This window comes from Peromyscus maniculatus, chromosome 1, assembly GCF_049852395.1.
Source record: "Peromyscus maniculatus bairdii isolate BWxNUB_F1_BW_parent chromosome 1, HU_Pman_BW_mat_3.1, whole genome shotgun sequence".
In the NCBI taxonomy this organism is placed as follows: domain Eukaryota; kingdom Metazoa; phylum Chordata; class Mammalia; order Rodentia; family Cricetidae; genus Peromyscus; species Peromyscus maniculatus.
In genome coordinates, this window is record NC_134852.1 from 12,811,174 (window position 1) to 12,836,194 (window position 25,021).

Genomic DNA, 25,021 nt, shown 5'->3' on the forward strand with positions numbered 1-25,021 from the left:
CAACAGGGGTCATTGGGGGACCAGAGACACGCATATCCACGGGAAGGTGTCCTGAGCTGTCCTATTTCGGGGAGCACCTCTGACTGACAAGCCCCTTTTCTCACACTTCTCTTGCCCCCCCAGCACCAATGCCTGAGTGGGTACGGAAAAGTATGGGCTTGGGGCTGGAGACAGGTTGAGAGCACTGACTGCACTGCCAGAGGACCTGGGTTCAATTCCCAGCAACCCCCACAGCCGCTCACAGCTCTCTGTAACTCCAGTTCCAGGGGACCTGACCCCCATGGTGAAACCCTAATGCACATTAAAAATAAATAAATAAGGAGAGTCCAGCAAGGACCTGCACCGTCCCGGAGTCCCCACTGGCCACGCCTTTCCCTGGAAGTGTGTCCTCTGCACTCAGACTTGGCCTGCCAATCAGCCCTTTCTCTCCTCTTAGTCTTACAAGCATCCTGCATCAATGCTACCCTCTGTAAGGACCACCCCCACAGTAAATATCTTGCAAGTCCAGTGGCCCCCCGTGTCTGTTCTTCTTGGAAGATCAGACTACCCTAATGGAAGTCTGGGCTGGGTGGGTCTGCACTCAAGAGCCTCTCACCTCCCTGGTGCCCCCGGTGGAGGGCCAGGGAGAAGTTGGGGTCCTATATCCCCTGTGGCTCAAGGGCCTCCAAGATCAAAGGTGGCTTGGTCTGGCAGGAAGCTTGTATCAATCTCCTTCACCCATTCAGGCCCCTAACCAGACAGGCAGGCAGTGCTCCAAAACGAGACATTTATCCAAGTGAGGGGACAGGTGGGTGTCCTGGCGGCCGGGTGATGGACAGGGCAGCTGTGCATCTCCGTCAGGTCCAGGGGGATGAGGTTGTCTGTGGGAAGGGAAGGTGGGGTTAGTGAACAGTTAGGATTACTCCTCTTTGTCCTCTTCTGAGGTCCCCGTCCATGAAAGGCCAGGGAGCCCCTGACTCACTGATGGGCACTCAAGCTCACCTAGACCCCTCCCTCCATCTGCCGCGGAGCCCCAGGAGTGCGTGTGTGTGCACAAGTGTGTGTGCCTTTCACTCAGCAGCATCCCCTGACACAGGTGAGTCTGTGGCAGGAAACAGCAGAGAGGCACAGAGACAGGGGGAGGAACCGAGATGGAGAAAACAGGCGAAGACAGAGAAACAGCTGGGGGGACCCCAACACCTGCAAGGCTGGGAAAGAGGATCTTCAAGGCCAGTCTGCAGTGCAGAGTTTGAGGCCAGCCTGGGCTACAGACTGTGAGATCCTGTCTCAAAAAAGTCAAGCCAAGGGGCTGGAGAGCTAGGTTGCTTGCTACCAAGTCTGACTGCCTGTTGGCTCCCCTGGACCCCTGTGGTGGAAGGGGAGAACCCGCTCCTGCTGGTTATCCTCTGCTCTCTATATGCACCCCACAGCACACAGAAGCACACAGATCCAACATAAATGATGTAATTAAAAGCCAAATGGAAACCAAGCCGAAAAGAACCAAGCCGGATGAGGTGGCTCAAACTGTAACCCCAGCATGTAAGAGACAGGGGAGTACCACATATTAAAGGCCAGCCTATGTTATATAATGAGACCATGTTAGGGAAGGGGAGTGGAGGAGGAGGAGGGGGAGGAGGGAGGAAGGGGAGGAGGAGGGAAACAAGGAGGGGAAGAGGAGGGAGAGGAAGAGGAGGGGGAGGAAGGGGAGGGAGAGGAGGAGAGGGAAGAGGAGGAAAAGGAGGGGGAAGAGGCGAGGAGGAGGAAGGGGAGGAGGAGGAGGAGAATTGCCCATGTGTGAATTTTGGTCCCGGGAAGTCAGCATTACTAGAGCATGCCCTTCTGTCAAAATTCAAGTTCTTTGAGGTCTCCCCAAATGCACACTTCCGAGGAGCGTTAAGATCGTCAAGAGCCATTTTAACCACAGATGGCTGTTTTGGCATATGTCAAATGTTGTGATCCAACATTGGTTCATGCTTCACACATGCATAGTTGTTCAGTCTTTAAATATTGTGTGGGCTTTTTTGTTTTTGGTTTTTTTGGTTTTTGAGACAGGGTTCAGGGTTTCTCTGTGCAGCTTTGGAGCCTGTCCTAGAACTCACTCTGTAGACCAGGCTGGCCTCGATCTCACAGAGATCCGCCTGGCTCTGCCTCCCGAGTGCTGGGATTAAAGGCGTGTGCCACTACCACCTGGCAATGTGTGAGTATGTTTTAAGATTTATTTTTTATGTGTATGAATGTTTTGCCTGCTTGTATGTCTCTGCACCACATGTGTGCCTGGTGCCTCAAGAAGAGGCCAGAAGAAGGCATGAGATCTGGAATTGGAGTTGCAGACACTTGTGAGCCGCCATGTGGGTGCTGGGAATGGAACTCAGGTCCTCTGCAAGGGCAGCCATGTTGTTGACCTCTGAGCCATCTCTCCAGCCCCTGTTTTGGTGTTTTGAAGACATCTCACTATTACAGTCCTGGCTAGCCTAGAACCCACTATGTACATTAGGCTGGTCTTGAACGTCCTGTGATTGCCTGAGTGCTGGGATTATAGGGATTACCGACCACGTATACAGCATGTATGACTGCAGGCCAGAAGAGGGCACCAGATCTCGTTATAGATGGTTGTGAGCCACCATGTGGTTGCTGGGAATTGAACTCAGGACCTCTGGAAGAGCAGTCAGTGCTCCTAACCTCTGAGCCATCTCTCCAGCCCCGGGTTTAATTCTTGTACAGAAATCCCACTTAGGAAATGGATTCAATCATTCCCATCCGCCCACAAACTCATCCATTTTTTCTCATGTCTACCTGCCCAAACTATCCATCCAACCACTTCTCTTCATCCAACCCTACCTATTCACGCCCCCATTCACCCATCACATCTACCTATTAACTAATCTGAGGTTGAAGGAGGACGACCTCACATTGTGAACCTGGGGTACACAGCAAGACTCTGTCTCAAACACAAAACAAAACCATAACTCATTTATCTATCCATCAGTCCTATGAAACCTTCTATGCACCATTCTACCCATCCATCAGTGAATCCATTCATTAGTTCTTCTGCTCCCATGCACCCAATTCATCAACCAACTCTTCTATAAACCATTCCAAGCCACCCCATCCATCAGCCAACTCATCCATGCTCCATTTACCCATCTATCAACTAAAACGCATGCATTCATTCATCTACCCATCTTCCATTCATCTTTTAACACATTTTATCCACCATCTATTTATTGATCCATCCTTCCACCTGCCTACCCATTCTCAGCCTTTCCTGAGTTCACAGTTTTTGCTGGGTAGTGTTAGGAACAAAGACCCCAAAGACTCAGGCTTCCCCGGTACAGGGCTTCCTGTCAGGTGTGAGAACCAGCTCGCAGAGACATGCTTTATGGCTATCCAAGTGGGCACAGGAGCGACTCAGACAATATGAATACTCAGAGGCAGGCAGAGGCGGGAGCTGATGCCTGAAGAACATGCAAGTTTCCTGGCTGGATGGCAGACAGCAAGGGCCCTCCTGGTTATAAAGGACAGCTAGCTGTCTGTCTGTGGTCTGAGAGATACAAGTGCAGATAAAGTGTGGAAGAAGTGAAACGGTGGGGGTGGGGGGATGCACACTTTTAACCCCAGCACTTGGGAGGCAGAGGCAGGCGGATCTGTGAGTTCTGAGTTCGAGGCCAGCCGGGTCTACAGAGTGAGTTCTAGGACAGCCAGGATTGCACAGAGAGACCCATCTCAAAAACAACAACAGAAACAAACAAACAGTGTTAAAGAAGCTGAACTACAAAGCAGAGGTTCCACACATTGGCAAGCCGCCTGGGTTTAATAAGAGGGCAAGAGAGAGCCCTAGCCAGTCTTTGAGCAGAAGCCGGAAAGCTGAAGAAGTGTGTGTGTTTAAGAAAGGGAATATAGGGGCTGAAGTGATGGCTTAGCGGTTGGGAGCACTGGCTGTTCTTCCCAAGGACCTGAGTTCAATTCCCAGCCCTCACATGGCTCACAGCTGTCTATCACTCCAGTTCCAGGGGATCTGGCATCCTCACACAGACATAGTGCAGGCAGAACACCAATGCGCATTAAAAATAAGTAAATCTTTAAAAAGGGAGGGGGAACACAGGGGCCAGGCAAGGTAGCTCATTGGGTAAAACCACCAAGCTTGATGACCTGAGTTTGATAATTTAAAAATAAAATTTGGCGTGGTTAAGAGTTCTTTCTGAGAGAAAGAGAAGGAGAGAGAGGGAGGGAAAGAGGAAAGAGAGAGAACCCAAGGTCAGTTGCCAACACCCACGGCAGGGGTTCAAAACTGCCTACAACTCCACTCCGGGAGTGGTGGCACACGTCTTTAATCCCAGCACTCAGGAGGCAGAGGCGGGCCGAACTCCCTGAGTTCGAGCCCAGCCTGGTCTACATATCAAGTTCCAGGACAGCCAGAGCTGCACAGTGAGATCTTGTCTCGAAGAAGAACAACAGAGAAAGAGAAGGAATTGAGGGTGATCCCCCTCGCCATGTACCCACTGCACATTATGTGGTCCGGACAAGCATGGCCCTCACCCCCGGGGGCTTACGGTACAGTAACAGGAATGAACTCGGAGAACTGGGTACTGCGAGGGGATGGGGTGAGGCCTAGCTCGTGCACGTGGGGCAAAGAGAGGGTGCGCCTGGCGGCCGAGCCTCGTCCCACCCCTGCTCCGGCCGGCGGGCCGGCGTCTCTGCTCTCTCTGACTCACTCCCCTCGGGTGGCCCCCACCACCTCTCCCTCTCTCTCTCCCCGCGTCCTCACCTGGGGCTCACTCGCTGCCCGCGCCCGCCGCCCCGGGCCCCGCCTCGAGCGTGGCGAGCTGCAGGCGCACGCGGCGGGAGCCGGCGGCGGCGGAGGACGTCGGGGGCGCGCGGGCCGCTCGGCGCGCGGCGCGGGCCCCCGGGGCGGCGCGGGCACTGGCGGCGGCGGGCGCCGACCAGCGGCGGGACAGCTTGCGGGCGAGGCGGGCGATCGCCGAGGGCCGCAGGCCGTAGTCGCGCTCCAGCTCCTGGCGCGAGATCTCGATGTTGCCGGTGTACCAGAGGATCCAGCCCAGCAGGCTCAGGAAGACCAGCAGCGCCCCGGAGTAGATGAGCAGGTCCCCGAAGTCGCGGCCGCGCACCTGCAGCTGCGCGAAGACGCCGGTCAGCAGCGCCGCCATGCCCGCCACGTCCAAGGCCACCGCCAGCAGCAGCGCCATGCGGCAGCGGCCCAGGCCGGCCGCCGCCGGAGCCGGGGCGGGCGCGGGTGGGGACGAGGCGCCGGCCGGGGACGCCTGGGAGACGCACGACGGTGACACCGCCGCCATGGCCCTCGGTGGCCCGCCGCCGCCGCCGCCTGCTCCCCGAGAGCGTCCCGGGGTGCGGCTGCCCGGGGCGGGGTCAGGGCCCTGCGCCAGGTGTGCCCAGCGCCTGTGTGGTCACCTGAGCGGGACTGGGGCTCACAGCCTGGACTTGGTGGCCCGGGTGGCTCAGAGGTCAGGGAGGGGGCAGCGGCGCACGATCCTGCCCGTTCAGGAGCGCCAGGTGATTAGGGTCGAACTTGGTGGTGGTGTAAGTTAGCAACATGTTGTATCTATTTAGTGCCCGCCTCCTGAGGCCTCCTGTGCCATCAGGCCCATGATGAACCCAAATGGGGACCAGAACCAATCGCTGGGCAGGCTGGGGATGTAGCTCACTTGGTAGACAGTGCACGCGGGACACCCTTGTGCTTGCTAGGCATGCACTTGCCTAGCATGGTTCCATGCTTTGCACAGCACAAAAACATTCTCTCGGGCACAAAAGCAGCGGCCAAAGCCCTGAAACGCTCTTGCTTTTTTGGGATCTCCTGTGCGCAGCACAGGCCTTGTGAAACCCAGGGTGGGAAAATGAACCCATCTCTCAGGTGCTGACTGACTCTATCTGACCCACAGTACACCCAGGTCAGGGCTGTGCTACTCATATGTGACCCTGACAAAATCCCTGGCTGTCCTGGAACTCGCTCTGTAGACCATGCTGGCCTCGAACTCAGAGATCTGCCTGCCTCTGGCTTCACCACCCGGCGAAACTGTGGCTTTCTTATTGATAGATTCTTCTAGAAAAAGTCCTTCCCTGCTGTGGGAGCTGGTCTATGAAGATGGCTTTGACTTCAAGAGAACTTAACAGATATGGCCAGGGCACTCATCTGGAAGGCAGCATGGCCCGGGCAAACATCTGGGCCGACCTATGTGGAACACTAAACAGAACCAACATCTTCCACACATCTGCTCCCCGGAGTGGGAAACTTCCAAGCAGTTCTGTCTGGGTTCTCCCAAGCCCATCAGAGTTGAAGAAGGCTCAGGATGATGGAGGAGGAAGTTACATTTTCTTTAGTGATGTAGCCACTGGTAAAATGCACTCACTCCTGTAAACAAACTCCCATCCATGAGCCTGTAATCAACACCAAGGAAACTCACTGGGACACACACAATACAGATTAACTGCAGTGTGAGGATATGATCAAAATGCAGTATATACACACATATACACATATGAAAATGTCATTTAAACCCATACAATGCATAATTAATAAATGCTAACAAAACATTAAGAAAGGTTGTGGAGCAAATTGCCAGTGGGCAGCCGGAATTGGCCAGATGTGCTGAGGACAGACACAGAGTGTTTCTGCAGACTGAACCAGGCACAAGACAATCAAGTGAAGGTGGCAGCCCCACCAGCGTATTCCTGGAGAGGTTTGAACATGGTCCACTGGGCCCTGGTGCTCTCGTGGGAGAGAGTTCAGTGACTGTGAAGACTCCATGCCACATCAATGCTTAAAACAGTCCACGCGCCCTTTGAAAGATCAAGTCGTGACAGTTAAGAGCACTTGCTGTTCTTGCAAAGGACCCAGGTTCAATTTCCAGCATCCACATGGCAGCTCATAACTGTCTGTAACTCCAGTTTCAGGGGATCGGACACACACACACACACACACACACACACACACACACACACACACGTAAAACACCAATGCACGCCGGGCGGTGGTGGCGCAAGCCTTTAATCCCAGCACTCGGGAGGCAGAGTCAGGCGGATCTCTGTGAGTTCGAGGCCAGCCTAGGCTACAGAGCGAGATCCAGGGAAGGCACAAAGCTACACAGAGAAGCCCTGTCTCGGGAAAACAAAACAACACCAATGCACATAAAAATAAAATTTAACAAAAATCTTAAAATGAGTTCTAAAGCCTGGAGTAAGGACGCACTCCTGGAATCCTAAGGGAGGATGTGAGTTCAAAGTCAGTCAGCCAAGAGAGCAAAAGTCTTTTTTGAAATGTTTACTTAGTGCCCGCCGCGTGCCAAGGGCTAACTGAACATACCAGAGCCACGGTCTCGGTGCCTGTGCGTTCGGAAACTCTCGGAGAGCCGGGCTCTGGGCTCCGAAAACTTCCCCAGCGCCCGGGGCGCGGCAAGGTTCCACCGCGAGAACTCGCCTCCGCATCTCTAGCCGAAGATAGCCGAAGATTTCCGAAGGTTCCCGAGCGGCACGCGAAGAGACCGTCGAGACGACTCGGAGGCGGAACCCGAGGACGGGAGGAAGCTGGGTGGCCGACTTCAGGCGCGCCCGGGGAGGAAGCGGAAATGCGTTGCCACTTTAAAGGCGTCGGCCCGCCCCTCGCGCCCCTCTTTCCGTCTCCGGCCGCCGTCGGGAGAGGAGGTGAGTGCGGGTCGTCTCCTGGCCCCTCGTGGCCGCCATCTCGCGCCCGCCGCCTCGGCCTCAGCCTTGTTTCCCTCCCTGTGCCCCAGCGCCATCCGCAGCCCGCATCGCCACCGGAAGTAGGGCCATCTTTCCCCTTCCCCCGCACACCTTCCAGTCGCAGCCGCCCTAGTTCGGCCGGCCTGCCTCCTCCGGTCGCCCCCTCCGGCCGGCGGAGCCCTTGCTCGTCGTTTCCCGGCGGTGTCCCCCTCTCCCCGGGCGCCAGGGCCTCGCTCGCTCCCCCGCTTGGCTAACCCCTCGCACGTGTCCCCGCAGCCGCCGCCGCCATGTCCGCGCATCTGCAGTGGATGGTCGTTCGGAACTGCTCCAGCTTTCTCATCAAGAGGAATAAGCAGACCTACAGCACTGTAAGTGGGGCCCGCGTGGGAGGGGCGCCCCGGGGCCCGCGGCTGGGCCGCCTTCGCGCGTCCCCCGGGCTCAGCGCCATCTCCTGCACCTCGCCAGGAACCCAATAACCTGAAGGCCCGCAACTCCTTCCGCTACAACGGGCTGATCCACCGCAAGACCGTGGGAGTGGAGCCCGCGGCCGACGGCAAAGGCGTCGTGGTGGTCATGAAACGCAGATCGGGTGAGCCTTTGCAGACGAGAGGTCTCCTTTCCCGGCCTCACGGTGTCCCTGGGGTTGAGTGTGGGCCAGGGGAGCCCCCGCCCTCACCCTGGCTTGCCCGCTGCGTAAGTCGGAACTGGATAAACTCAGTGATTCATTGAGGGGACTTTAAAAGAGAGAGGAATGGGATTTCCACGGGCGTTGGTGGAGACTGACACCTAGTGGGTGTGCTGAATGGACAGGTGGAAAGACAGCTGGGTACGGGAGAGCAGGTTCTTGGGTGAGGTTCTGTGTTCCCCATCTGGGAGATACTCTGAAGGGCCCACACAGGTGGACTGATTCCTAGGCTCCCCGTACCAGGTCAGCGAAAACCAGCCACTTCTTACGTAAGGACCACCATCAACAAGAATGCACGGGCCACCCTCAGCAGCATCAGGCACATGATCCGAAAGAACAAGTACCGCCCCGATCTGCGCATGGTGAGTGATGGATGAGTCTTTAAGGCAGGAGGGACCGATGCAGGCCTGGATGCTTGGACTCTGCTTGGCTGGAACTAGGCTGGAGAATCCTGGTTTCCCCAGCCCTTGGGCAGCAGGGAGCAGTAAGTGGGAGTGTCTCTGAGTTGGGGGGCTAAGTTCCCTCTCCTGTCCTCAGGCGGCCATCCGAAGGGCCAGTGCCATCCTGCGAAGCCAGAAGCCCGTGGTGGTGAAGAGGAAACGGACCCGTCCCACCAAGAGCTCCTGAGCCCCACCCCAGAAGCAATAAAGAGTCCACTGACCTTTTCAACCATCTGCACTGGGCCTCCTGTTTTGTGGCTCACTGAGCTGTTCGATCAAATTCTTACTAATGTTGGGCTTGTTCATCTGAAGGGGGTGCTTGTCAGGCTAGACACACGGGGAATGGAGCGTTGGGTCATCACTCTTTCTAGCTTGCTGACTTCAGGGCTAAATTTTCCTTTGCGTCTAAAAAATTTGTCTTCTGCCTGGAGGAATTCAGGCGTTAAAGCTGTTCACAGGGCCATCTGGGTACCATGAGGAGTGGAGCAGGAAAGACGGGGCTGGGGAAGTAGAGGCCCCAGTTAATTCCCTGAGGAGAGTGAGGATGAGTGACTTCAGGTTCTGACCAGCTGACAGTGTCGGATGTGCTGAGCCTCCGCCTGAGATGGGGGCTGTCTTACCAGGTCCCAGTCCTCAGATTCAGGTTCCCCACTCTTGAGTTACCATCCTCGGCAGAATGGAGTGAGTTAGAGGCTGGGAGTGGGTCCTGTGTGCGGTGAGCACTCAGTGGGTAGAAATTGTGTTCTGTTCATCTGACCTGTGAACCAGTGGCGGTCCCCAGCACTCGAGCTCTCAGCTGGGGCTTCCTGCTGTCGTGCTATTGAGTGTCTACCAAGCTGAGGTTAAAGGTTGCGCCACCACTGCCCAGCTTTTCCTCGAGATTTTTTTTGGGGGGGGGGTATAAATAAAATTTGCCCTCTTTTTTAAAAAAAAGTATGGTACATAGAAGTCAGGATGTCTGGTATCCTGCTCTATATTTAAGACAGGGTCTTATTAAACCTGGAGTTACCTTGGAAGGCGGCAAGCCCCAAATTCCTGTCTCTGCATACCTCAGTGCTGGGGGTTACAGTTGTGTCCCATGAGTGATGCACAGACGCGCCACATGTCAGAAGACAATTTAGTGGTTTTATCCTTGCACCTTTAAGTGGACTCAGGATCAAACTTGGATTGCTAAGCTTGATAGGCAAGCTGATATTTGCTAAGCCATCTTGTTGGCCTATGACTAGCTTTAATTTATTTATTTTTCCTTTCTTTTTGAGACAGGGTTTCTTTGTGTAGCTCTCCTGGCTGTCCTGGAACTTGATCTGTAGACCAGGCTAGCCTTGAACTCAAGATTCTCCCTGCCTCTGCCTTCCAAGTGCTGGGATTAAAGCCATGCACCCCCACTGCCCAGCTTGTTTTGTTTTTTTGAGAGATACGGTATTAGTAGAGCCCTGGCTGTCTTAAAACTAGTTCTAGTGCTGGCATTAAAGGCATAAGCCACCACCGCTGGGCTTAATTTTTATTATTTGTTTTCACGAGATAGGTTTTCTCTAGTTCTGGCTGTCTATAGACTAGGCTAGTCTTGAACTCAGATCCCCGTTTCCTGGGATTTGAGGCGTGTGCTCACATCCAGCTATGAGTGGCTTTTTAATGTGGGTCCTCACGCTGTCTCTACCTCAGTGTTGGGAATACAGCTTATGCACCGTCACAGGAAGTTCAGTCTTGCCCCTGTGCATAACACAAATATATAAAACATGAAAGAGCTGCGCGCTGGTGGCCCACGCCTGGTGCATCCGCAGGCTTTTGGAAGCTCGGTGCCTGAGGTGTGGCACCTTGGACCTGCCTGAAAGGGGACCGCTCTGCTGACTCCCCATGGGAGACCTTGATTTGGAGGATGTGGGCAGGGTAGCTTTGGAGGGATGGCTGGGGGATGGGAGGAGGTGGGATCTGTGGGTGCTATGTAGGGTAAGTAGAAATTTTTTTTTTTTTTTTTTTTGTGCTTTTTTTTTTTTTTTTTTTTTTGGTTTTTCCGAGACAGGGTTTCTCTGTGTAGCTTTGCGCCTTTCCTGGAACTCACTTGGTAGCCCAGGCTGGCCTCGAACTCACAGAGATCCGCCTGCCTCTGCCTCCCGAGTGCTGGGATTAAAGGCGTGCGCCACCACCGCCCGGCTTTTTGTGCTTTTTTGGAGACGGTTTCTCTGTGTAGCTTTGCGCCTTTGCTGGAACTCACTCGGTAGTCCAGGCTGGCCTCGAACTCACAATGATCCACTTGCTTCTGCCTCCCAGTGCTGGGATTAAAGGCGTGCGCCACCACCGCCCGGTGTAGAAAATTTCTTAATTAAAAAAAATATATTAAAAATAAATAAGCCGGGCAGTGGTGGTGCACGCCTTTAATCCCAGCACTGGGAGGCAGAAACAAGTGGATTTTTGTGTGTTTAAGGCCAGCCTGGTCTACTGAGCGAGATCCAGGAAAGGTGCAAAGCTACACAGTGAAACCCTGTCTCGAAAAACCAAAAATAAGTCGTAAATAAAAAGTTCCGAGAAAATGAAAAGAGAATTTATCGACAGTCATGGAATCCCTGATACACAGCAAGATCTCATCTTTAGTAGAGGCAACGTCATTCTAGATGCTATGAACAGTGTGACCCTCATGCCTTTATATGACCATTTAAATGTGTTTTTAACTTCAATTATAATACTAAAGACCTTTAGTGAAACAGATTGGATGGGTATAAGTATTTTTTCATATATTCTGGTTATCTCAAAATACTGTTGAAATACATACTTCTGGCAGGAAAAAAAAACTACACGTAGAAGGTCTGTCTCAAAAAACCAATAAATAAATAATAAAGCACGAAAGAGCCAACCTTGGACTTCTGCACAGCACCTGGGGTCCGTTACAGTTCCTGCTGGGTAGCAGGTGCTCAGTAAATACCTGTCTGTCCCTGAATGAGCGGAGAGGCCAGATCCATCTCCAGCTTTTGTTAACTACTCCCCATAGACTCCCAATGGAATCACACAGTGAACAATTCCCAGCATCTCTGTATAACACATCAACATACCAGTTTTAGGTCAGGAGCCAATCAGTAGGCAGAGGGCACCCTCACAAGGGAGTCTTCCTTCCACAGAAGTCAAATTGATACAGTGATTGTGCTCATTAATCAGGCAGACAGATACATTTACAAGAGAGGCATTCCAAGGCCTCAGTTATCTTCAGAAGGTCAAGGGCCAGAGAGAAAGACAAGTCTTCCTTTGGCATGAGCAGCATCTGAGTGACCGACCAGGTCGGCTGTGCCAATGTGTATGTGCACCCTACCCTTGTCTTAACTACACCAAACAGGTGTTAATACAGCGATCCAGCTATGGGGATGCTGTCTATAGACACAGTTGTCTTTTTTTTTTCAGTTGGGCATCAGACTAGTTTGGGTTCAGGCATGAACCATCATACTTAGCAACTTTTACAGTTTTTCTGTTTACCCGAAACTGGTGGTGGGCACACGCCTTTAATCCCAGCACTCGGGAGACAGAGGAAATCGGATCTCTGTGAGTTTGAGGCCAGCCCGGTCTACAGAGTGAGATCCAGGAGAGCCAGGACTACACAGAGAAACCCTGTCTGGGGGGGGGGGCGGGGGGGGGGGGACAACTTAACCAAACACACATACATGTAAATATGTACGCACAAACATTCACCTCAGACTGAAGAGTCAGTCTGGCCGTACTTGAGCATTTACGTTTACCCACTGGCCACCTCACCAGCCCTCCATATTTAAGCTTGTTGCATTCATGTAGACTTTACAAAATGCACAAGATTCCTGGTAACATGGGTAGTCTCTGATTAAAGAACCTAGGTGTAAGAGAGGGCGAGAATTAATTATTACAATGTAGAACGAAAATAATCTTTAAAATTCTGGGCTGGCAAGATGGCTTAGGAGGAAAGGGAGAGCGCGCCTCTAAGTCTGAGGACCTGAGCTGCATCCCTGGAAAGCTTACACAGGAGAGAACTGCAGCTTGTTTTCTGGCCTTTACATGTACAATGTCACATGTCCACACACATACACAGCACAATACCTGTAAAACTTTTTGCATTTTACGTGTGTATGGTTGAGGAAGAGGCATCTGGAAGGGACCAGACTGAACTAGACCATGAGAGGGAGAGGGGGTGAGAGGGGAAGAAAAGAGGAACCTTGGATCTAGAGGCCGAGAGTGGTGGGCTTGAAGCAAAAATGGCTGATTATATAGGGGAAGGGAAGCCGAGCCAGCCCCCCACCCCGGGAGGGACAGGTTTAGGGTAGGGGTCGGGGAGAGAAGTGCTTGGAGGAGCCAGGTCCTGGGTTCCTTTGAGTCCTAACAATTGTGTGCACACACATGTGTGTTCTGTGTGAACACTTGTGAGAATTTATAAGGATCCGGGGATCTGAACTCGGGTCCTCACCCTTGTGTGGCAAGTGCACTGCCCACTGAGCAATCTCCCTAGACTAAAAACTTAAAAGTGTGTTTGTTTGTTTGTGTTTTTCGAGACAGACTTTCTCTGTGTAGCTCTTGCTGTCCTGGAACTCTCTCTGTAGACCAGGCTGGCCTCAAACTCAGAGATCTGCCTGCCTCTGCCCCCCAGTGCTGGGATTAAAGGCGTGCGCCACCACTGCCTGGCTAGATTTATTTTTATATGTAGGAGTATTTTGCCTGCATGCACGTGTACCATGTATGTGCCTGGTACATGGAAATCAGAAGGTGGCTTCATATGCCTTGGAACCAGAGTTAACAGACTTATGTGCTACCATGTAGTGCTGAGACTTGAACCCAAGTCCTCTTAACCACTCTCCTCCTCTCCCAAGACTAAATTTTGCATTAAAAAAAAAAGACTGCCAAACATGGTTTGGTGATATGTGCACTAATTTGAGATGAAGAAGCAGGTTGATCTCTGTGCGTTTGAGGCCTGGTCTATATGATGCATTCCAGCCAGCCAGGGCTGGGGGAGGGGACATGGTTAGCGAGCTCGTCTGGTAGTAAGGGCACCTGCTGTCCACGACAACCTGAGTTCAGACCGTGGACTGCACCTGATTAAAGCGCAGAGCTGACTTTCTCAAGTTGTCCTCTGACCTACACACACATAATAACAAATATATCACCTGTCTTTCAAAAATGCTTTTAAAGCCTGGGTGGTAAGGTGTACCACCTTTAATCCCAGCACTCGGGAGGCAGAGGCAGGCAGATCTCTATGAGTTAAAGGCCAGCCTGGGCTACAGAGCTAGGGCAGCCAAGGCTACCAAAGAAACCCTGTCTATAAAAAACCAAACCAGCTGGCGGCGGCGGCGGCGGCGGCGGCGGCGGCGGCGGCGGCGGCGGCGGCGGCGGCGGCGGCGGCGGCGGCGGCGGCGGCGGCGGCGGCGGCGGCGGCGGCGGCGGCGGCGGCGGCGGCGCACGCCTTTAATCCCAGCATTTGGGAGTCAGAGCCAGGCGGATCTCTGTGAGTTCGAGGCCAGCCTAGTCTACAGGGCAAGATCCAGGACAGGCACCAAAACTACACAGAGAAACCCTGTCTCAAACAAACAAACAAACAAACAAACAACCCAAAAAACCAAACCAAACAAACAAAACTTAAAAAAATTGAGTGTGTGTGTGATATGTGTGGGTACAGTAAGTGTATGACAACTCTGTGGGGTCAGTTCTTTCCTTCCAGGCAAAGAGGGTAGGTCCTGGGCATCAAATTCAAGTCCTTAGGTCTTGGCAGTAAGTGCTTTACCAACTGAACCGTCTTGCCAATTGTAGTTTTTGCCATTTTTTTTTCAAGACAGGGTTTCTCTGTGTATCTTTGGAGCCTGTCCTGGAACCCACTCTGTAGACCAGGCTGGCCTCGAACTCACAGAGATCCTCCTGACTCTGCTTCCAGAGTGCTAGTTAATTAAAGGCGATCGTCACCTCCTCAAGGCACCAATAGCATTTTTAAACAGTACATAAAAGTTTTATTCTCTTCTCTCCTGCTCTCCCTTCCTCTCTCCTTGAAACAATCTGTGGCTTTGTCATCCAGGTTGGCCTTCAATTTGAGATCCTCCTGTCATCAATATGATGAATTCTGGGATTACAGGTGTGTGTACCATTATGGCGAAATTTATGGGTTTTTTTTTGTTTTTGTTTTTGTTTTTGTTTTTTGAGACAGGGTTTCTCTGTGTAGCAGTCCTGGCTGCCCTGGAATTTGATTTGTAGACCAGGCTGGCCTCGAACTCACAGAGATCCTGTCTGTCTATGCCTCCTGAGTGCTGGAATTGAAGGTGTGAGCCACTACTGCTTGGCTATTTATACCTTTTAAGAGAACAGTAAAGGTGGTTGTAGTGGCACATGCCTATAATCCCAGCACTTGGGAGGCCAGGGCAAAATGACTGTCATTTTGCCTTTAGTTTGAAGCCAGCCTGGACTACCAAGTGAGCCTCTGCCTTAAAACAAACAAAAAAGAAAAAAAAAACAAAAAACAACAACTTGCAAAACATAACACCCATGTAACAAATACCAAGATAAAGGAATCGAAGACTGATTTAAGCATAGTGGTTCCAGTACTGAAGAGACAGCGATAGGATGATTGTTGTGAGTTCCAGGCTAGTAGGCTATGTGTCAAGATTTTGTCTTAAAAAAACCAACCAACCAGTCCTGGGCTTGTTGCATGAGTTGGCTGTTTGAATCCTGGGACCTATGCAGGGACGCTTGGCTCGGTCTGGGAAGGGGGGACTGGACCTGGCAGGACTGAGTCTGCCAGGTCCATCCCGGTCCTCGGGGGAGACCATGATCTGGAGGAGGTGGGAATGGGGGGTGGGGTGGGGGGAGGGGGAGGGGGGCAAGAGTGGGAGAACAGGGGAATCTGTGGCTATTATGTTGAACTGAATGATGTTGTAAAATAAATTTACTAAAAAATAAAAAAATAAAAAATAAAAAAAAAAAAACCAACCAACCAAAGGAAAGAAATCTAGGACTACTCCAGTAACCACAATGAGCTCTGTCTATAACAGTGCCATGAGTTAAGTGGGAACCGTTTCCTTGTGTTCTTTTTTTTGTTTTTTGTTTTTCAAGACAGGGTTTCTCTGTGTAGCTTTGCGCCTTTCCTGGATCTCGCTCTGTAGCCCAGGCTGGCCTCGAACTCACAGAGATCTGCTTGCCTCTGCCTCCCGAGTGTTGGGATTAAAGGCGTGTGGCACCACCGCCTGGCTTCCTTGTGTTCTTTTGTGCACTGTTTTTATTTATAATCCTCCCCCACCCCCACCCCCAAGAGCTGAGAACCGAACCCAGGCCCTGTGCTTGCTAGGCAAACGCTCTACCACTGAGCTAAATCCCCAACCCTATATAATCTTATTTTTATATATGTGTGTGTGTGTGTGTGTGTGTGTGTGTGTGTGTGTGTGTGCCTGCAGAGAGGAAATGGCATTGGATACCCTGAAACTGGAGCTAGAAATGGTTGAGATGCCTTGTGAGTGCTGGGAATTGAACCTGGATCCTCTGGAAGAACGACCAGTGCTCTTAAATGCTCTCTCTCAGGTCCCCTGTTGGGACTTTTATGCCTTAGATAGATATGTTTTAAAAATGTATGGCACATGCTGGGCAGTTATGGCGCAGGCCTTTAATCCCAGCATTTAGGAGGCAGAGGCAAGCAGATGTCTTAAATTCGAGGACAGCCAGGGCTACATAGAGAAATCCTGTCTTGAAAAGTCAAAAAAATACTGTATTTATTTATTTGTATATATATGTTTGTGTGAATGCCATGATACATATGTGGAAGATAGAGGACAACTTACTGGAGTCCGCTTTCTCCATCATATATGGGTCCCAGGAATACAACCCGTATGGTCAGGCTTGGTGGATTAGGGCCTATACTAGCTGAACCAACAACTTGAGGCCCTTGGTATGTACAATTTGTTTATTTGTATCCTGGACTTCCAACCCTACGCCTCTACCTTCCTGAGTGCTGGGATCACAGGCTTAGAGGACCACACCCCATTTTATGCAGTACTGGGGACTGAACCTAGAGCCTTTTGAATACCAAGCAAGCACTCTATCACCTTCACATCTCCAGTTCTTCTACTTCTTTTATTTCCATGTGTACTACCTATAAATGTTCATTTTGCTTGTGGTGCTGGCTGAGGATTGAACCCAGGGCCTTGACTATGCTAGGCACATGCCTAACTAAACTCTTTGTCAATGCTTTTTTTTTTTTTTTTGAATACAGGATCTCACCTTGTAGCTAAGTCCCTGCTGAATTCAGTATGTTGACCAGGTTGGTCTCAAACTCTGAGATTAGCCTGCTTATGCTTCCCTGGCTCTGGGATTGAAAGTGTGTGCCACCATGTCTGGCTCTTTTGCTTGGTTCTACTTTTATTTTGAGGCAGGATTTTGTTAAACTGCCCAGGCTGTTTTTGAACTTTCTCTGTAGGCCAGCATAGCCTTGAACTTGAGCCTCTCGAGTAGCTGTGATCACAAGCCTGGTCCAGTAGGCCCAGTCTTCTTTCCTATCTATCTATCTATCTATCTATCTATCTATCTATCTATCTATCTATCTATCTATCTATCTCCATCTGTCCATCCATCCATTTTTTATTTAGGTAGCCCTGGCTGTCCTGAAACTCATGCTGTAGACCAGGCTGGCCTTGAACTCACAGAGATCCACCTCCCACTGCCTCCCAGTGCTGGGATTAAAGGCGTGCGCCCAGCTCATTTTTTTTTTTTTTTTAAGACAGTCTCCTCAAGTCACTAAGGCTGGCCTAGAACTCTGTAACCCAAAAAGCCCTCACACTCAGCCTCCCCTGCAGCTGGGAGCACAAGTCTGTGTGTGCTTCTATAGGCTGAGCTGCAGCCTGGCCCTTGACCTTCAGCAGAGACAGTTTAGGATGAGCAGGTTGGGGCTGGAGGTGTAGCCAAGATGGTCGAGCAGCTGCCTAGCATGCATACAGCCTATAACCATGAGCTGGGCGCAGTGGCACGCTCCTCTAACTCTAGCACTAAGATGAAAGACTATCAAAAGTTCAAGGCCAGCCGGGTGGCGGCGTTTTTCTTTTTTTCAAAAAGAAAAAAGAAAAAAAAAGTTCAAGGCCATCCCTTTTTACATTGAAAGTTTAAGGCCACTATGTTACAGGAATCTTGTCTTTAAAAAAAAAAAAAAGCAGCTACTGATGATTCTAGTCCTACTGACTTCATTGGTCAGTTTCAGTTCATTCTTGTACATGTCATTTTACAGCATGCAGCTGTATTCCTGCTTTCTCCTAACACCAGGTACTCAGGGTTGAACAGCGTGCTATGTAAGCCACCCCCACTGTGCTACAGCACTTCACACTTAATATACTGGTTTCTCCTTCACTTCATACCCAGCTCTCTGACTTTCCGTATCAATTGGTATCTTGTATTTTTTATTTTTTTATTTTATTTTTTTCCGAGACAGGGTTTCTCTGTGTAGCTTTGCGCCTTTCCTGGAACTCACTTGGTAGCCCAGGCTGGACTCCAACTCACAGAGATCCGCCTGGCTCTGCCTCCCGAGTGCTGGGATTAAAGGCGTGAGCCACCACTGCCTGGCTCCCATTTAACCAAGGGTCAAATTTTTCATTCTTCGAAGACAGGGTCATAGGAACCCAGGCTGGCCTCACACTCTCCAGAATACAAGCTTAGACTACTAAGCCTAGCACTTAGTTTGGGCCTGGATATTTATGACCCTCTCTGCAACTCAATATATTCCTTCCCTTAAAACAATTTTAAATATCATGTGTATGTACTGACATACTTGTGGTTGGAGGACGACCTGTAGGCAGTGATCCCTCCTTCAACATGTGGGTTCAGAGGCAGGTCTTCAGGGTTCACAGCCTTTACCCACGAGCCAGCCAGCTCACCATCCCCCTTTTATTTTTAAGATTTAGTTAAGAATGTGAGTGTTCTATTTGCATGTATAACTTTATGCCAGAAGAGGGCATCAGATCCCACTAGAGATGACTGTGAGCCACTGTGTTGTTGCTGGGAATTGAACTCAGGATGCCAGGGCTCTTGAACTGAGCTCTCTCCACCCCCACCCCCTTTATTGAAGTTCTTAAGTGTCAAATCCTCTGGAGCTGAAGTTTTGGGCAGTTGTGTGCTAAGAATCCAACTCTTCTTGGATTTAGAGCTTTTCTACAAATATGAGCTATCACTTGAGCCTTTTTCCTTCCTTTAAGGTTGAAAACTGGTTCAAATAACCTAAGTACATTACCAGAAAGCATATACTGCCCTCTGGTGCACAAACCCAGAATCACTCCTTAGGTTACAATAGAACACAAGACTCCTAACAGGAGTATCTGGGTTTTTTATTTTTAGATTTGATGTTTATATTTTGCCTGACTGTATGCTCTGTGCACCACGTATGTGCCTGGTGCTGGTGGAGATCAGAAGAGGTGGCTGGAGTCCCTCGAACTGAAATTACAGTTGTAAACAGTCATATGGGTGCTGGGACTGAAACCCAGGTCCTCTGCAAGATCAACAATCCCTAACTGAGCCATCTAATCAGCCTTTCTGGAACTCTCACCTAACCAGAGCTAAGAGCCGTAATTAGTCCTGCTAGGCTATGTGGAGGGGTAGCTACTACAAGAGTCCTAGATGCTACTATAAGAATTGCAATTAAGTCTCCAGAGGCAGAGATCCAGGTAGGTCTGTGAGTTCAAGGCCAGCCAGAGCTGCAAAGCAAGGCCCAACAATACTGCAAGTGGCTAAGCTCCTGAAAAGGAAAGTGGCCTGTGAAAACCTGAGGAACCTCCAACATGTCTTTGAAGGCATGTTGTTTCTGACAGTTAAAAATACACAAGCCGGGCGGTGGTGGCGCACGCCTTTAGTCCCAGCACTTGGGAGGCAGAGGCAGGCGGATCTCTATGAGTTCGAGGCCAGCCTGGGCTACCAAGTGAGTTCCAGGAAAAGGCGCAAAGCTACATAGAGAAACCCTGTCTCGAGAAAAAAACAAAACACATGGATGGGGCTGAGGATTCAGCCTCAGTGGTAATGGTCCTGGGTTGGGGGGGGGGCGGATACACAGGGTGCAGATTAATACACAGAACGAGAAAAAAAAAAATTAAGCCCAGAGCTGGGATGAAATGTGACACAGGAAATGTAACTTTGCCCCAATCCAGGACTAGCTCAGATGTCTAGAGCAGTGGTTCTCAATCTATGGGTAACAACTCACCTTTATCTCCACATTATGATTCATAACAGTAACAAAATGTTATAAAGCAGCAACAAAAATAATTCTATGGTTGGGCAAGGGTCGTGGCATTAGGAAGGTTGATAACCACTGCTGTGGAGGGAATAGACAATAAACCTATTCAGGACAGTCACCCTAAGGGGCACCGCTACACCAAAAACCGTTAGAGGGTTAAAGAGAGGACTATTCGACACAGGTTTCTGCTCGTTTAGACTCTAAATCCCACTGCACAGGGTAAAGGTGACCCCAACTCTAATTGGAGCGAGATGGATCCAGGGCTCCAGCTTTGGTGGCTCTGCAAGGATTGGGGCAGATTAAGAATGCAGCGGCTCCGAGCCACAGTACGGAAGGAAAGAGGTTCTCGACACCTTCATGCACAGAAACTGCTTTTCCAACTTTTATTTAGAAAACCAAATCCAGGTTCTGGTGCCCCCCATCCCTCCCCCACCCCAGCCATAATTTAAATAACTTAGAGACAGAGTGGGAGGGGACAGAACAGGAGGAAGGAAGGAAGAGCCCACTACAGTCGCCTCAGTGCCCGTTTCTTGTCCAGCTTCTTCTTGGCTGCCAGCTTCTTCTCGCGCTCGCCTGCATGCTTCTTGGCCATGGGACCCTCAGCTCCTCCTGGGGCCATAGGGTCAGTGGAGGCTGTGGCCCCACTTGCCAGGTCCCGGGCAGCCTCACCCCTGCCACTGCTGGTGCCACCTGCACCCCCATGGATCTCTGTGAGCAGACGGGCCCGGGCAGCATACTCTTCATAGTTCTCCAAAAGCAGGCGGCCTGCTTCCTCGTTGAGTGCAGACTCTGGGTTAGGGTGGATCAGCAGGCACTTGATGGTCTGTGGGGAAAGGGCCGAGGGTCAGGGGGACGTACCCAGATTCATGGCCTCCACACTGTATCTCCCCTTCAATCCCAAATCATCCCCGAGATCACAAGCCTCTTTCTCAATTATGTCGCCATTAAAGGCTGTTTTCCTGTTATGCAGCCTGATTTATCAGTCCCAGCCACTTTCTGTAGCTAATGGAGCTTTGATCTTGCCCTATACCGGTGATCATGAGTTCAGAGTTAGTAATCAGGGGGACTAAGGGCACTCAGGATTGGAGAACTCACATTTTTTCCCCCTGTCTTCCACCCTACTATGTAGGGGTACAGAAACCTAAAGTGATCATTGGCTTTACCAGGAATGCCAAGTCGCCAAGTTCAGAGTCATAGATTACACCCAAGAGGGAAAAACACTAAAGTAACCATAGGCCTTAAGAATTGTGTCTAGCAGGGTGGTGGTGGCAGCGGCGCACGCCTTTAATCCCAGCACTTGGGAGGCAGAGCCAGGGAAATCTCTGAGTTCAAGGCCAGCCTGGTCTACAGAGTGAGATCCAGGTCAGGCACCAAAACTACAGAGAAACCCTGTCTCAGGTGGTAGTGGGGATTGTATCTATTTAATCCAGTTCATTCTAAATGTTAGTTCAGATGAATGATGAATAAAAGTTAATCCTGAGCTAGTTGATGGTTAACAGGTACGTCTAAGAGCTTCTGTGACACATCTGAGTTAGCAGATGTTCAAAAGGGACACAGTATCTCCCTGTCAGAGTTTACCACTGACTGCACCTCCAAACTGGAGGCCTGGCTGTCCTCGATAGAGGCTTAAAAGCAGACCCCATAGCCCGACAGTAGTCCCAGCACTGTGGAACAGAACCAAGTTTAACTGACATCCAGAGGAAGGCAAAGCAGGAAAGGTTTGGGGGTTGTTTACCTTGGAACTTAATCCTCTCCAGGTGCCCTGAAGGAAACCCCAATTCTCTACCTTCACTACCATCAGCCCTAGAGGCTCATTAGAGATAAAAAAAAATTCAAGTCTATGGGAGGGGCAAAGGAGGCACCAGGTGACCTAACTACTAAAGTGGCCTTTAGAGACCTTGGAACACTGGCCTAGACCTGACCATTATCTCCACCTCAACTGACTTGGGAGAACTGTGGTACAGTCCTATACATAGCAGATGCTTAATAGTGTCCCCTGCCTCCACTCACAACATGCCAGCAGCGGTACTTACAACCAAGCAAGCATATCTCCTGACACTACAAAATGTCCCAGGCAGTGTAACCACCCCCAGCTAAAAAAAACACTAGTACAGGAAAACACATTTGAATTATAGACAGTAGTGATGGTTGCAGGCACTGTTTAAAAAACACCCTGGAAAAGCCAACCCCCCCCCCCCCCCCCGCCCCCAAACTACACAACAAAACCCACTCTACTTAGCTGAATAGCGTGGCACAATCTTGTAAATCTAGCTTTTGGGGGAGTTTGTCTCATTACCCACATGCTTGGCTCAAAAGATTAACAACTATGGCTGGAGGAGGACAAGTCCAAGGGCAGTTTGGGCTAGTAAGCAAACACTTTAATTGTATCAACCTACAGCTGTTGAGTGTGGTGAGGTAGGTGCCCACCCCTTGACACTGCAGAACAGAAGTGGTGCCATAGGGCTAGCTTTCAGAAAGGCTGGGAACTTGATTTTTATTTGACTGTGCCTATTCACAGCTGATTTTTAAAAACTCAACAAGGCACTGTGGCTGAAACTCACCAGCAGCACATGTCGGATGCCCAACTCAGCCGTCCAGTCCCTCTTGAGTACGTTGACACAGATCTCACCATTGGCACCCACATTTGGGTGGAAGATCTTAGTCAGGAAGTAGCCCTTGGGTGGGGAGGCAGGGAAGTCCTTGCCCAGCAGGAGCTTCATGCGGAACAGACCTCCAGCATAGGGGGTCCCCTCTGGAAGAGAGGACGGGAACTAGGTTAGGATAGCCTAGCATCCTTCAACACCTCAACATCAGTTTTCTGGATCTGGCTGACGCAGATAGCCTGTCAATCCCTTCACCAGGCTGGGGAAATTTAGGGCAACAAACAAGCTTCCCAGGCACTACAGCCAACATGTCTTTATGCTTTGACTATATTATATGCCCTGCTCTACAGCCCACACCCCTGGATTCCTGGATATCCATTTTCTTTTCCAAGGGACTGTCTCAGGCACATGCCAACTCTTCAAGACAAAGGAACCCACCCACCAACTTTTCTTGCACACCATTTCCCAGGCCCTTTCCAATCCTCACGAGACATGTTTTCATCTACCTACTTGCCTTGATTGAAAATCATAATCATAGATGTTCTACCCACTTACTACGTAAGTGTGGAGCAGCCCAGGCAGACTCCACACCCCAGCACTATAGACCTGACACTTCATGGAATCTTCAAACACCCTAGCTGACTTTGTAGAAATTCAGATGACAAATGAGGTCTGAAAAGAAAATCTCAATCAGTTTATCGCTACCCATTTCCCTCACAATGCCGTCTTGTTTGCTCTGCAATGCATCCAGACACTGGACAGCTTAAAAGTGTCTCAGACCATCTGGACCACCTGGTGCACTTTCTGTTCCTATTAAATTTCTATGCATCCTCAGGTCCCTGGAGAGTCACGCATGACAGTCTTGGCCCAAGCCTAGGCAAGAGCTCTATTACATGCTCAGTGACCAGGAACTTCTTGACATATTTGTGTGATGTCCTAGATATAGTTCTCACGGGCACAATGCTGCTGACCTACCCACACGTTGTCACCAGCACCTGAGATTGCTGGAATCCAGTCACAGACAGACAAAAGTGGTCCCTCCCTCTCGTGCCCATGCCCACACTCACCGGGGCCCTCGATGGTGACCTGCAGGTCCGTGAGATCCTCCTCATTGGGGAAGACTTTAATGCCGTCAGGTGGGTCCGCTGTGAGTGTGGTCACCTCCTTGTACACTAGGCGGATGATGTGCGGAGGCAGATTCTCCACGTTGGAGTTCTGGGCAAGGAGGGAAAAGGAGAATGAGCAGCCCGAAATAATCTGGGGTTAGAAACTCGGTGGACGCCAGAATCGTGCCCTTGCTGGTTCCGGGCTGTCAATCATCGCCGATCAACTAAACCCTCACCCCGGATGCCTCAGGCTGTCGCCTGCCCTAAGGCTAGTCGGCCCGTAGATACGCGAGAGATAGTCTCGGAAACGGCTTCCAGGCGGCTTCACGTCTTCAAACCCCCCCAAAGACCCGCTCATTAAGACGCGAATGGTGTCCACTAGTAGTACTAGGTGGGCCTGAGGCCTAGCCTGTACCCTTCTCCCTGCTTAGCCTTGAACACACACACACCCTCCCCCCGCAAAAGAAAAAAAAAGCCCTAGGCGAAATGGCGGCGGGATGTCTTGCTCCTGAGAACATCCATGGGCGGGCCGAAAAGGGGCCCACAGCGCTCCCCAAGGCCCCAAGGCCCGCCTGCTCTCCTGCAGCGGCCGCAGAGAGGCCTCCGGGCCGACGCCTGGCTCCGGACCTGCAGCCGGCCGTGCCGCCGAGGCGCTCGGGAGCTGGCGAGGAACACTCGGGCCGCAGCCGCCCTCCCTGCCCCAAGTCCCCAACCGCCCCTCGGGCCGCCCCGCGCCGCGCTTACCATGGCTCCGGCCGACCGGGGGCGGGTCCCCCCGGCCCCCTTCCTGCACTCCTCGGATCGCCGGCCGGGGCGGGGGGCCCAACTGCCGGCCGCTGTGGCCCTAGCGAGGCCCCTCGAGGCCCCGCTCCGCTCCCGACCTGCTCCGACAACCGCTACAAAAAAGACGCCTGCGACGTTACGCCTGCCCGGCCGCACTGAGCCGGCCGCGCGCGCAGCACGGCGCTTTTATAGCCCCTCGCAGGCCCCGCCCCCTCCGGGGGCGCGCTCCGGCCGCGTACGTCAGCGCGCACGTTGATGGACGGTCGACGCGCTCCTCCCCGCTCCTCCCCGCACGGGGCCACACGTTCCCGCCGAGTTTATGGGTCAGTCTCTCCAGTGATGGCTCACGCCGGCTCGGGAGGAGACCGGGGAGACCCAGGAGGCTGCAAACCCCGAGCCGAGCGTCAAGGGGCGCCCCCCGAGGCGACGCGGCCGCTGATTGGGCCGTTTGAATGAGACGCCGGCAGGCCCGGCGTACGCGCGCACGCTCCGGCCTCGAGGAAGTCGTGCCCGCGGCTAACGGTCGACCC

The 25,021-nt window shown here is 51.7% G+C and overlaps 3 protein-coding genes across 3 annotated transcripts; 1 reads left to right on the forward strand and 2 right to left on the reverse strand.

Moving 5' to 3' along the window:
• Positions 1-752: 752 nt before the first annotated feature.
• LOC121827211 (transmembrane protein 238) lies at positions 753-5,420 on the reverse strand. Its single transcript, XM_076569765.1, has 2 exons — positions 4,745-5,420; positions 753-860 (listed from the first exon to the last, which is right to left on the reverse strand). Exon 1 carries the CDS (start codon positions 5,289-5,291, stop codon positions 4,752-4,754), a length of 540 nt encoding a protein of 179 aa, XP_076425880.1. The 5' UTR covers positions 5,292-5,420; the 3' UTR covers positions 753-860; positions 4,745-4,751.
• A 2,101-nt stretch (positions 5,421-7,521) lies between these two features.
• Rpl28 (ribosomal protein L28) lies at positions 7,522-9,051 on the forward strand. Its single transcript, XM_006991940.4, has 5 exons — positions 7,522-7,653; positions 7,969-8,060; positions 8,158-8,281; positions 8,621-8,739; positions 8,915-9,051. The coding sequence occupies exons 1-5, from the start codon at positions 7,578-7,580 to the stop codon at positions 9,002-9,004; spliced, it is 501 nt and encodes a 166-aa protein (XP_006992002.2). The 5' UTR covers positions 7,522-7,577; the 3' UTR covers positions 9,005-9,051.
• An 11,306-nt stretch (positions 9,052-20,357) lies between these two features.
• Ube2s (ubiquitin conjugating enzyme E2 S) lies at positions 20,358-24,676 on the reverse strand. The gene is made up of 4 exons (XM_076569783.1): positions 24,453-24,676; positions 23,670-23,817; positions 22,561-22,751; positions 20,358-20,822 (listed from the first exon to the last, which is right to left on the reverse strand). Exons 1-4 carry the CDS (start codon positions 24,453-24,455, stop codon positions 20,505-20,507), a joined length of 660 nt encoding a protein of 219 aa, XP_076425898.1. The 5' UTR covers positions 24,456-24,676; the 3' UTR covers positions 20,358-20,504.
• Between the last annotated feature and the right edge of the window lie 345 nt (positions 24,677-25,021).

Coding starts and splice junctions, on each gene's coding strand:
- LOC121827211 (XM_076569765.1), bottom strand. CDS start 5,291: ATGGCGGCGGTGTCACCGTCGTGCGTCTCCCAGGCGTCCCCGGCCGGC.
- Rpl28 (XM_006991940.4), top strand. CDS start 7,578: ATGCGTTGCCACTTTAAAGGCGTCGGCCCGCCCCTCGCGCCCCTCTTT. Junction 8,061..8,157: donor ATAAGCAGACCTACAGCACT/GTAAGTGGGGCC, acceptor GCACCTCGCCAG/GAACCCAATAACCTGAAGGC. Junction 8,282..8,620: donor GGTCATGAAACGCAGATCGG/GTGAGCCTTTGC, acceptor TCCCCGTACCAG/GTCAGCGAAAACCAGCCACT.
- Ube2s (XM_076569783.1), bottom strand. Junction 22,752..23,669: donor GGTCACCATCGAGGGCCCCG/GTGAGTGTGGGC, acceptor CCTCTCTTCCAG/AGGGGACCCCCTATGCTGGA. Junction 20,823..22,560: donor GCATCCGACATGTGCTGCTG/GTGAGTTTCAGC, acceptor CTTTCCCCACAG/ACCATCAAGTGCCTGCTGAT.